The sequence below is a fragment of the Zingiber officinale genome, chromosome 11A (assembly GCF_018446385.1).
Source record: "Zingiber officinale cultivar Zhangliang chromosome 11A, Zo_v1.1, whole genome shotgun sequence".
Lineage (NCBI taxonomy): Eukaryota > Viridiplantae > Streptophyta > Magnoliopsida > Zingiberales > Zingiberaceae > Zingiber > Zingiber officinale.
The window spans coordinates 4,482,758-4,494,609 of record NC_056006.1 but is presented as its reverse complement, the minus strand read 5'-3'; the positions used below and the strand labels follow the sequence as shown (position 1 = coordinate 4,494,609).

At 37.4% G+C, this 11,852-nt stretch overlaps 1 protein-coding gene across 1 annotated transcript; it reads right to left on the bottom strand.

Moving 5' to 3' along the window:
- Nucleotides 1-9,267: 9,267 nt before the first annotated feature.
- Nucleotides 9,268-9,803, bottom strand: LOC122032587 (WAT1-related protein At2g40900-like). The gene is made up of 2 exons (XM_042591892.1): nt 9,521-9,803; nt 9,268-9,434 (listed from the first exon to the last, which is right to left on the bottom strand). Exons 1-2 carry the CDS (start codon nt 9,727-9,729, stop codon nt 9,275-9,277), a joined length of 369 nt encoding a protein of 122 aa, XP_042447826.1. The 5' UTR covers nt 9,730-9,803; the 3' UTR covers nt 9,268-9,274.
- Between the last annotated feature and the right edge of the window lie 2,049 nt (nt 9,804-11,852).

The following is an 11,852-nucleotide window of genomic DNA, read 5'->3' as shown; positions in this document are numbered from 1 at the left end:
TCCACAAGGAGTTGAGGAACCACAACCAGTTCAAGTAGACCTACCTCTTCGCAGATCTGATAGGGTACGTCGTCAGCCTGAGAGATACTCATTTATCTTGTTTGGCCATGATGACGTTGTGCTCATTGAGGATGAGTCTACCTCCTATCAGGAAGCTGTGATGAGACCAGATTTTGAGAAATGGCTAGAGGCCATGAGATCTGAGATGTAATCCATGTACACTAACCAAGTATGGACTTCGGTTGATCCACCTGAAGGGGTCAAACCCATTGGGCGTAAGTGGGTCTTTAAGAGAAAGATTGACATGGATGGACTTATTTATAAGGGTCGCTTGGTAGCTAAAGGTTTCAAGCAAATTCATGGTATTGACTGTGATGAAACTTTTTCTCCAGTAGCGATGTTTAAGTCTATTCGGATCATGCTTGCTATTGCAGCGTACCACGATTATGAGATCTGGCAGATGGATGTCAAAACCGCATTTCTGAATGGAAACCTGCTCGAGGATGTGTACATGACATAACCTGAGAGTTTTGTAGATCCACAGCATACTGGCAGAGTATGCAAGCTGCATAGGTCCATTTATGGACTAAAGCAAGCTTCTCAGAGCTAGAATCTTCGATTCGATGATGCAATCAAACAGTTTGGTTTCATCAAGAATGAAGATGAACCTTGTGTCTACAAGAAGGTTGTAGGGAACACAATTGTCTTCCTTATATTGTATGTTGATGACATACTACTCATTGGGAAAGACATTCCTTTACTGCAGTCTATCAAGACTTGGCTAGGGACTTGTTTCTCAATGAAGGACTTAGGTGAAGCATCTCGCATTCTAGGCATACAGATCTATAGAGATAGATCTAAGAGATTGCTTGGCCTAAGTCAAAGTACATACATTGACAAGGTACTACTTCGGTTTGTCATGCAGAACTCCAAGAAGGGATTTCTGCCAATGTCACATGGTGTGAGTCTTTCGAAGACTCAAGGTCCCAGGAGAGAGACCGCATGAATCAGATCCCTTATGTTTCAGCCATAGGATCTATCATGTACGCCATGCTATGTACTCGTCCTGATGTCTCGTATGCTTTGAGCATGACGAGCAGATACCAGTCAGATCCAGGTGAAAGTCACTGGATAGTAGTCAAGAATATTCTTAAGTACTTGAGAAGGACTAAAGAATATTTCTTGATATATGGAGGCGATGATAAGCTAGCTGTAAAGGGTTACAGTGATGCTAGCTTCTAAACTGATCAGGATGATTATTGATCATAGTCGGGGTTCGTGTTTTGCATAAATGGTGGTGTTGTGAGCTAGAAGAGTTCGAAGGTGACACAATGCTGATTCTACAACAGAGGCCGAGTATATTGCTGCATCAGAAGCAGCAAAGGAGGCAGTTCGGATCCGTAAGTTCATTATTGAGCTTGGGGTGGTTCCTAGCATAGCTGATCCCATACAACTCTATTGTGACAACAATGGAGCAATAGCACAGGCTAAGGAACCTCGCTCACACCAGCGGACTAAACACATACTACGACGCTTCCATCTCATTCGAGAGATCATCGATAGAGGAGATGTGAAGATTTGCAGAGTACCCACTGAGGCTAACATCGCAGATCCCTTGACCAAGGCTTTGGCACAGAGAAAGCATGATGGTCACACTAGGTCATTGGGCCTTAGAGCCTATACTGATTGACACTAGTGCTAGTGGGAGATTGTTAGTTAGAGCCTTAGAGCCAATCATTTGATGATTGTTGTATGAACTCGTTGTATCATATTCTTATATATATAAAGACATTTGTTTATGGTTATTATGCTTACTTGTATTGGTGCCAAATAACTAAGTATAATAGCGTCCTTGAGTAGAAGGTTCTTACCTATATCAATCGATTGGTTGAATCGATAGTGAGATGTGTTAGGATGTATACTAAAAGTCTAGCTTTTGGTATAAACATTTATCTAGAAATAAGAATCACATTGGTTAAATGTCTATATTTATGATAAATGTAGTAGTTCAATTAATTTATATTGTTGATAATATGGAATGTAGTAGTTAAATTACTTTATATTGTAGATAACATGGTGTGTGGTGTCACGCACAGACGATCATGTTATCAGTTCCTTATAAATTATAAACAGTAGCTCACGACCAAGATGGAAAGGAACAAACCATTGGAAGGTCGTAGTGTAATTAGGTAGTAGTTTATCTTAACTATATAATTACACTAGTACACTTAGAGTATATTGAGTAGGACCATTAGAGGTCGTTTCTTTTATACTGACTTTATAAAGGAACAAAGACCTCAGTTATTATGGAAGTGTGTGCTCTTAATCCTAATATAATAACAATCACATATATTTGATATTTATTTCTTTAATTTATCAATGGGTGAGATTTAGTTCGATAAATTAATAAGCCCGATAAGTTGGAAAATGATATCACTTATAGTGTGTGTTGTTGATTATAGAAGGAAACTGTGTCCTAGTAATCTAGGTTGAGAATGTCCCCGGCAGGAGCTCATAAGGATTGTCATGTTAAACCCTACAAAAGGACTTAACCGACATACGATAATGTTGAGCTGGTACTACTTTGGATATATTTATTAAGTGAGTTGTCATTAACTTTATTAATTAGTGGACATTTGTTATCTTAAACAGGAGACTAACACACTCAATAATAAGAATGAAAAATGTAATTTGGGATTGGTGCTGTAGTTCAATAGTTCTCTAGTGGAATGAATTATTATTGATAAAATTAAGTTGTGTGTACCGCGAACACGTGGATGCTTAATTTTATTGGGAGACCAAAATCACCTCTCATTCCCTATCGTAGCCTCAATTATAACAATACTAGCCCACCTTCTTACCCATCCCATAGGGGTCACTGGGTTAGTTAGAGACCAAGCTAGGCCGGCCAAGTTTTGCCCAGTGCTCAAGGTGGCTGCCCTAGCTTGGGTTCAAGCTTGGTGTGGTCAGCCCACTAAAATAAAAGGATTTTTATTTTTAAAATTTTTCTTATGTGGATAACATGATTTAAAAGAGAGTTTAAAATTTAAATCTTTCCTTTTATAAGATTTTACAAAAGATTAAGAGAAGAGCTAAATCTCTTTCCTTATTTGTAGATTAAAAGGTTGATTTTAATTTTGGTAAAAACTTTCCTTTTAACCATGTTCATGATTTAAAAGAAAGTTTAAAAAATTAATAATTCTCTTTTATTAGTTTCTACAAAAGATTAAGAAAAGATTTGATATATTTCCTTATTTGTTGATTGAAAGGAGATTTTAATTTTTAGAGATAACTTTCCGGAAATTATCCACATGTTTATAGAAAGATTTAATTTATAAAATTTCCTTTTAACCAATCATGAAGGGATAAAATTATTGGAGAAATTTTTTATAAAATTTCAGGAAGCAAGGAAGTTTTAATTTGTGTTTAAAATTTTTATTTGCTTGGAGATTTGGTGTGGCCGGCCATTATAGTAATGAGAAGAAAAATTATTTTTAATTAAATAAATTTTTCCTTTTCATGGCAAAAGAATTAAGGAAGTTTTTATTAAAATTTCCTTATTTGCCAAGACCAAGGATTATAAAAGAGGAGGTAGAGGAGCCTTCATGAAAAAAAAAAACAACTTTTATTCTTTTCCTCCCTCTCTTCCTTGGTTTTGGTGGCCGACCCTATTTCTCTCCTCTCCTCTTGTTGGCCGAAACCTATCTTCTTGGTGGAGCTCTTGTTTGTGGCCGGATCAAGGAAGGAGAAGAAGGAGAGAAAGCAAGCCTCGTCTCTAGCATCCCTTGGAGCATTGGTGGTGGCCGAAATTCTTCATCCTTGAAGAAATTTATTGTGGCCGAAATCTAGAAGAAAGAAGGAAGGTGGAAAGGTGGTTCTCATCTCGGAAGATCGGTGCCCACAGTCCGAGTTAGAAAGGAATACTGTGAGAAGATCAAGAGGTCTTTGTGCATAACTAGTATTTTTCCTTTCCTGCCGCATCATACTAGTTATTTTGGAAATAATACCAAATACAAGAGGCATACGATTCTAGTATTTAATTTGTTTTCGATATTGTGTTATTTTATTTGTGATTTGATTGTTCTTTTCGGTTGACCTAAAGTTATTTAAGGAATTAAATATTAGTTTTCCTTAAAAGGCTTTGTCTAGTCGGTGGTGGTTGCTCCCATATCCAAGAAGGCCATGTGCCTCGCCACGTCAGTACTGGAAGCCGATTTTGGAAACTAATATTTAATGAAATTAATAACTTAGGTGATTTGGATCGAACGTGTTAACTTCCGCAGGAGATTCGAGTCTAAACTTAAAAGAACAAATAGATTAAACTTTGGATCAAACGTGTTAAGTTCCGCATGCGATCCAAGTTTAATTTAAAAGAACACATGGTAGCTAGGAAAAGGTTCAGACCTTTGTACAAAATTTTTGTACAGTGGAACCATTAGGTTTTCCGAGTAGCAACCAACAAGATGATATAGGGAGCACTACTCCTAATCATTCCTAGTCAAGTATTAACATTCAGGGACAATGTTAATGCGACGAGACTAGCATGTAGGTCAACTCGATGACTTGATCTCACAAGTCATGGATATGAAGATATCAAGTTGACACATGGGTATGCATTGGAAAATGTATACTGAATGACCTGCCATGAGAAAGTATCATGATCATTATAATGAGTGTCATATACTTTCATGCATATTAGTATACTCCATAGCCTAGACCTGAAGTCACCATGGTTCTTTACATAAGGAAAGTTACATTGCTTCATTAAACGCCACCAGAATCGGGTGACTATAAAGCACATCGGGTATGTAATAAATTATGTGGAGGGATGCGAGTGATGTAGATTTAGATCTATCCCTCCTATACGACGGGAGAGACATCGATATTCTTGATGAGTGAGACCATCGCGTATATCATGCCCAATGAGTCAATATGAGAAGTTTGAGCTCATTTGATTGAGTGAGTTCAATACAAAGCACAATGCAACTCGATTTAGTAAGATGGGTTTTAGTTTTTGCTATTTCATATATAGAGAAATGTTTGTAAGTACTTGCTTCAGATAAGTTTAAAGTCAAGACTCGTGGATTAAGTCAGTATATTTAGAAAGTATAGTGAGGAAGAATTTATAGAATTTAGACAAGGACCTAGCCTAGGTTCAAAACCAAGGTAAGACTAAGATCTTTAGCTAAGCTACATGTAGCAAGATATGTTAAGCTTAAGAGACCAAGAAACAGTAAAATACTAGAAGTTGGAAATGTGAACATGGAATGAAATGTCCAGACTATTCTAAGTCGACCTAACTTTTATGTTTATGAGAATTGTAACACCCCAAATTTCATGATTTGGAGTCCTAAAAGACCTTATTAAAATCTAGAAATGCTTTAAAAAAATTCTAGAGATTTTTAGAAATTTTTAGAGTATTTTTATGAAATTTTTGGAGTTCGTTTGATATTTTTACCAAGAGGAAAAGGTAGAAAAAAAAGGGAAAAGAATATGTTGAAGTCGGGTTTTGAACCCAAGAGCTCGGACCCGAGCAAAACCGGATCAACCAACTGGGCTAGCAATTGTTGCTTGATTAAATAAAGGAAGAATCTTATTTAATGAGCAGAAGTTAATAACAAGAATTAATAGATAAAAATTGGTTATAGGCAGGATTCGAACCCACAAGCCAAACTTTAACCCACGCACGCGCTGACCAAGTGTGCTAGCAATCGGTTCTGTTTAGAATAGGAAACAAAATTAGTTAAGCAATAACCGAACTTAAGAATAACCCTAGGTTATAAAAAGAGGTTAAGTTAAGAGGATTTATTTCTCTCGATCCCTCTCCCCTTCTCTCGAGTTCGACGGCGCGGCTTTTCTCAGCGAAGACGCAGCGAGCAATCCGGTGTCTCCGGCGGCCGGCCAAGGTTCTCCGAAGGGTTTCTCCACCTTAAGCTCTTCTCGTTGAGGAGGAGTCGTGAGCATGAAGTAGGGCCGAGATCTCAAGCCTTCCGCGAACCCTAGAGCCTCCCTCTTTTCGGTTGTGAGTTCAAGGAGCAAGGTAAGTCGCTACTCACCTGCAGTAGGATAGTTCCGAGATTTCATCTTGTGATGTTTCCTGGATTTTCGTGTGCTAGTGCATGATCTTGTTTTGTGCCGAGAATATGCAGAATTTAGGTTGTGATCTCCTTTGCTCCGAGATTTACTGCTTTGTGATTTGCTTGATGATATATTTATAGCTAACCCAAAATGGTTGTGTTGAAAATAACTTTATCATGCTATGATTTGGATTTTGACAAGCTCTATTGCATAATCCTGTGCAGCCATAACTAGATGCAGTGTAGGCACTCCCTTCACTAGATAAGTTTTCTGAAGAAACTTTGTTAAGACAATGGTATTTGAAACATTGTTAAGCTTCAGCTTCAATCTGCAGATTTAGATTTCAGTTGAACAGCCCTTAGGTTTTCCTTATTACCCTACTACTTTGTTCAGATTTAGATTTAAGTTTCATTATGTGGATTTAGTTTCCGGTTTGAGCTTACGATTTAGTAAACTGGTTTAGATCATGTTGTAACATGTTTTAAGATCTCTACTGCTCTATAAAAGTATAAGTTTTACAAGGGTATCAAGCTTTAACAGATTTCTTTGTGTTGAATAGCTATGTTGTAGCATTTTGTTTCTCTGAATGCAGCCATAGTAGTAGTTCATATAGGTTTAGTTATTATGCAGTTCAGCATTTTTATAGTTCAGTTTTGGTGCTATTTCTTATACATGATCAGCCCTGTTAGTAGCATTGCAGTTTTAGTTACTTCGCTACTTTAACAAGCATGAACAGCCACTCCCTAAGTGTATGCAGTTTCTTTTAAGAATGCAGATTTTTCTTCTTTGATTTATTTCTGCTGTAGCATGCCTAAAGATTTCAGATTTTGTATTCCTTGATTTTAAATCCGTTGTAGTATGTTTGAAGAAGTTAGATATGCTTTTGATTTGTCTCTGATATAGCATGCTTATAGAAGGCAGATTTTCTTTCCTTTGATTTAATTCTGTTGTAGCATGCCTATATTCTTTTTAAGAGTTTAAGAAAAGTATAAGAAAGATAAAGAAAAGTATAAGAAAGATAAAGAAAAGAAAGAAAAGGCCGAGGCCTTAAGTAGATCCCAAAGTCGAGACTTTAGGGATTTTTGGCACACAAGGTGTCTATTAAAATGCCAAGGCATTTAAAGAAGAAGTAAATAAGCTAAAAAGTATTTTACTTTTAAGAAGAGGCTAGTACCCGACATCCAAGAGCTTGTCGTTAAACAAATCCAGGTGTCCAATTCCGAGGTCTTGGCCCTGGTAGACCGAGGTCCGCTCTTTTAGGATCGGTGGCTCGCTACCCCAACCTATTAGGGAACGCGATAAGATGGTACTACGCCCGGGCCTAAGAAGAAGTTGATTATTATTTCAAGTATTATAAGTATAAGTTTTTGAAAGTTTTACATAAGTATAAAGTATTAAAGAATAAGTCTTTAAACAAGTGGAATAAGATTCGATTAAGTGTTTAGAATTCAGAAGTTTAGCTCTTTACGCTAGCATGATTGTATAGCTTTGCTACATGCTTAGTCTTTAGTATGTTTCTTTACTAGTAGATGAGCATGAGTAGATTTCCTGAGCATCTGCTTTAGATTTCAGATCTCCTCACGATATCGAGATTTCATGAGTTAGATATACGCTTACAAATTTTGCTTATAGACTACACTCCTCTTACTGCAGATACAGAAGGAAAAGATATGTAAGGAAGGCGACAAGGTAGCGATGATGGTGTGATGCTGTGACTACAAGCCTTGGGACTTAGTTTAAGAATTTATTAAGATCTATAAAGAATGTATTAGATGAGTCATTTAGTCTTCCGCCGTTAGTTAGTTAATTATATGTGTATCTTGTTTCCGCTATTCATTACTGCATGATTTGATTTCATTAACCCTGGTGATGCATTTTGTGTTCGATATGTGTTCCACTAACCGTATATTATGTTACGTTTGTCATGGGTTTAAGGAGACTCACTGAGAAGGATTTTTCTAGGGTTTCCATGTGATTTTTTATCATACCGGTTAAGTAGAGTTAGTAGTTAAGTAACGGTCATCCTTAGAGAGAGTAGTAGTAAGAAGGGTGGTCGTTACAGTGTCCTCACGGGATCTCTCCTCCAGTTGCTTACCTCTTACTTACCAAATGCAGTCGCTTGACATACCTTTGACCCACCAGTGTCAGATCCGCAGACCCAACTGGATTTTGGCCGGTTGTCAAGTCCCGCAAACCCAACTGGACTTTTCACTAGATATTGAGTCCCGCAGACCTATCTGGACTTTGCACTAGCTATCGAATCCTGCTGACCTAGCTAGATTTCAGCTTGGTGTCAGGTTCTTCAGACCCGTCAACTCCTATACACTTGGTAAAACAATTAGACCATAAACACTCTAACTTTAATCCATATGTCATTCATCAAAACCTGAGTTTGATCATTAGTGAAAGTTGCACCAACAATATGGCCGCTCTTATTTTTGTGCTTTACCCAAAAAACCACATACCATAGAGATATCTTTTCCTTATAAGTCCATGATGTTTCTCATGTGTTTTCAATATGATACTTTGTTTGTATTCGCAACATTACTCTGAGTCTCCTCGCAAGCATTTCATTACTCTTGACTTCCTCCGGACATCTCCGTAAGCTTCCAATCACCAAAAGGAATTCACATATCTCCACACTACAACAAAATCGCTCATAGAGATCGGTTTTCCACCGGTGTCTATTTGATTTTCGACCGATGTCTATGAAGCCGATGTTAAAAGTCTGTCATTTTAGTCATCGGGTTAAAACCGGTGTAGTATCACTTAACGACACCGGTCTTCGAATCGGTTATTAACCGGTGTAGTATCACTTAACGACACCGTTTCATCAACGGTGTAAAACCGATGTAATATTACTTTATAACACCGGTTTTACATCGGTGGAAAACCGATGTAATATGTATATATTTTAACAACACAGATTTGATTTTAAAACCGACAATAACAAAAAAAAATACACAAATATTCACAAATTGTACAAATATTCTTCATTCAATAATATCCATAAAATACACAAATATTCACAAATTATATAAATAATCTTCTTACAACAATATCCATAAAATACCCAAACATTCTTTTTACATCAAAAGCGATACATGTGACAACACAAGGGACACCATTGACGCAATACCTGAAGAACAAGTGATACACTGCATGCAAAATAGCATTAAGCCAGGCATCGCCTTTCTCAGGACTTTCGAAATGAAGTTGGATCATAGGTGAAGTAACAAAGGCCCCCAACAAAATGACCTTTCCAAAATGTGAAGATCAGGGAACCAGTGATGCAGAAGATGGCCCCTGCAAGCTTGGCCCTCCCTCTTACAGTCTTCAAGTTGAGCTTTTCCATCCTGAGCAAAAAAAGACCAAATATAGAATGATATTTGAATGAACTAAATTCACTGTAAAATTACTTGGAATTAATATCTGAATCAACCTCAGTACAATTGCCAATAAGAAAGTAAAAGCAGGAATGACATTGCCCAAGGCACTGGCAACAGTTGGAGAAATGAGATGGAGTCCAACGTAGTATACATTTTGCTGAATTGTTATACCCAACATAGCAAGAATGAATATTTTTAGCATGACACCAAATGAGAAGCTGGGTCTTCGATTCCTACAACCATGAGATGAGTTTAAAAACATTCAATTTGTAGTCATATATCTTATTCTCAACAATTCTAATGAGACATGCTCCTTGAACCTTTCGAGCACATAAGCAAGAGGAGCCAAGATGAGCATGGCAATAAGGTGCATGTACACTACGAAGACAAGTGCACTTAGTCCTTGTCCTAATGCAAGCTTGCCGAGGATGCTGGATCCAGCATACGTGAACTGGGACACAATCATATAGAAGTATGGAGCACATGCTTTCACAGAGGCCATGATCTCCTCACCAAATTGTTTGTGACAATTTTTATTGTCCTTGGTTCTTTATAAAGGAAGAAAATCATATTGATTCTGTCAAACAAACAAGTCTAAGATAGACAAATGCTTTGAAAGCTAGGAATAGAAAAAAGATGAGAGAAAAGCAGGCAAACAAGTGCCAACAAGCTACATCAGACTCCTCTAACTGTTGTATCATTTTCTCCAGCAAACAGACAAATAAATCATCTTGTCGACAAGATGAAGACGACTAGGGAGAAAAGCAGGCAAACAAGTGCACTTTATTCTCGTCGACTAGGGTTTCTGGAATTGAACAAGAAGAAGAAACCAGGCATACCTTTGCTATCAATCTCGTCGACATGGCTCTCCTGACCTTTGATTTTGATGCTGGACCATTTTTTGATGAAGGCCTTAGACCATGATGAGATTATACTATGTATAGCCAGCCGTGGTTATATTTCTTCAAATTTATTAACATATAAAGCAGTGATATCTTCTATCCAGCCCTGCTAGACACGCAAGTGATATATAAAAATTCAAAGAAGATAAAAATTGTTCACACACGCAAGTCATATCTCCTCATGAAGCTCTAATCTGGAAAGGTCTGGCTCCCTGGATTCAACTACCATTTTCCAGATTTTTCCACTTCGTGAAACCAGAGGGAACTTGGACAACAATATGCAAAAATTGAAAAGGAAGTTATGAAAAACAATATCAAGATATGTCTGCAGAGCCAGTTTAAGAATGTATACCTTGTGCAATAGGAACGATTGGCCATCCACATAAATAGTTACATCCCCAGCAACGTCCGAGAATATCCTACACAAAACAAAACGACATTTCTTTATAGAGGAAACGCAACGATGTCACAATTCTAAAGATGCTAAGAACGATACCAAGTCATCAGACTGGCTATTCTCTTTGTCATTGAAATTAAAGAAAGAAAGGCAAAACTACAGGATAATCTCATGAAACCATCAAGAACCATAAAGATTTGAAGCGAGAAGAAGAGACAAGATTCAGGAAAAAAAAAGAAGAGGTTTTCACGAAAAGAGCATTTGCAATAGATGTCCTTCAAAACCAATTAAACGATCCATATATAGTAGGAGATAGAGCTAGCGTAAAATGATCCATATAGTCGACCACACCTAGGGATAAGGTTTGGTTGTTGTTGTAAGGTGTAAAAGTGCACCATACTAGCTTTAGTCTTGCATGTCATGCACGCTAAACTTTCCAAACCTACTTGTCGCGCCAACTCAAGACTAGATTAACCTAACCCAGCCCATTCATTTCTAAGCCGACGTGATATTAGGCATGGAATGCGGGCTGGCCACATCTCGCTCAGCCCATGCCCATTGCCACTTCTAGGGATTGGCACTTAAAACAATAATGACATTGAAGGTAATTTCTACCAATTAAAAGATTTATGCTAGTGGATTAATAAAAAAGTATGACAACAATCTCTACCCGTTATTTCAACAGAAATTTGTCATAATATTGGATGGATAAATGACTGCCTTCTACTACAAGTTGGCAAGCTAATGTTATGTTCACGTACGGAAGACATAGCATGTGGAAGAGTTTTTTTCAAAGTTGCCTCAACTACAGCTTGTTGAATGTTCTGTCTACCAATGTAGTTTAGAAGAATATTTTCTGGAACTTTCTTTCCCTGCCGAAAGCCAGGAACCTGTATGAATAAGGTTTTTTATCAGGAATTGCATGGCATCACAACATACTACTTCAATAATGAGTATTCAAGAAGAAAAGGTAGATAAAGGAATTAGAATCTAGTACTAGAGACAGAAGGTAGTAAAAGAGAAGAAGCTTCCAGTGACATTTAAAAGGCCATTTTTACTTAGCATGGTCTTCCCTCAACTTTAGTT

What these genes read in the sequence shown, in the direction of transcription:
- LOC122032587 (XM_042591892.1), bottom strand. Translation starts at nt 9,729, where the DNA reads ATGTTTTTAAACTCATCTCATGGTTGTAGGAATCGAAGACCCAGCTTC. An exon ending in TTATTGGCAATTGTACTGAG is followed by an intron (nt 9,435 to 9,520) that starts GTTGATTCAGAT and finishes TTTTTTGCTCAG; the next exon opens with GATGGAAAAGCTCAACTTGA.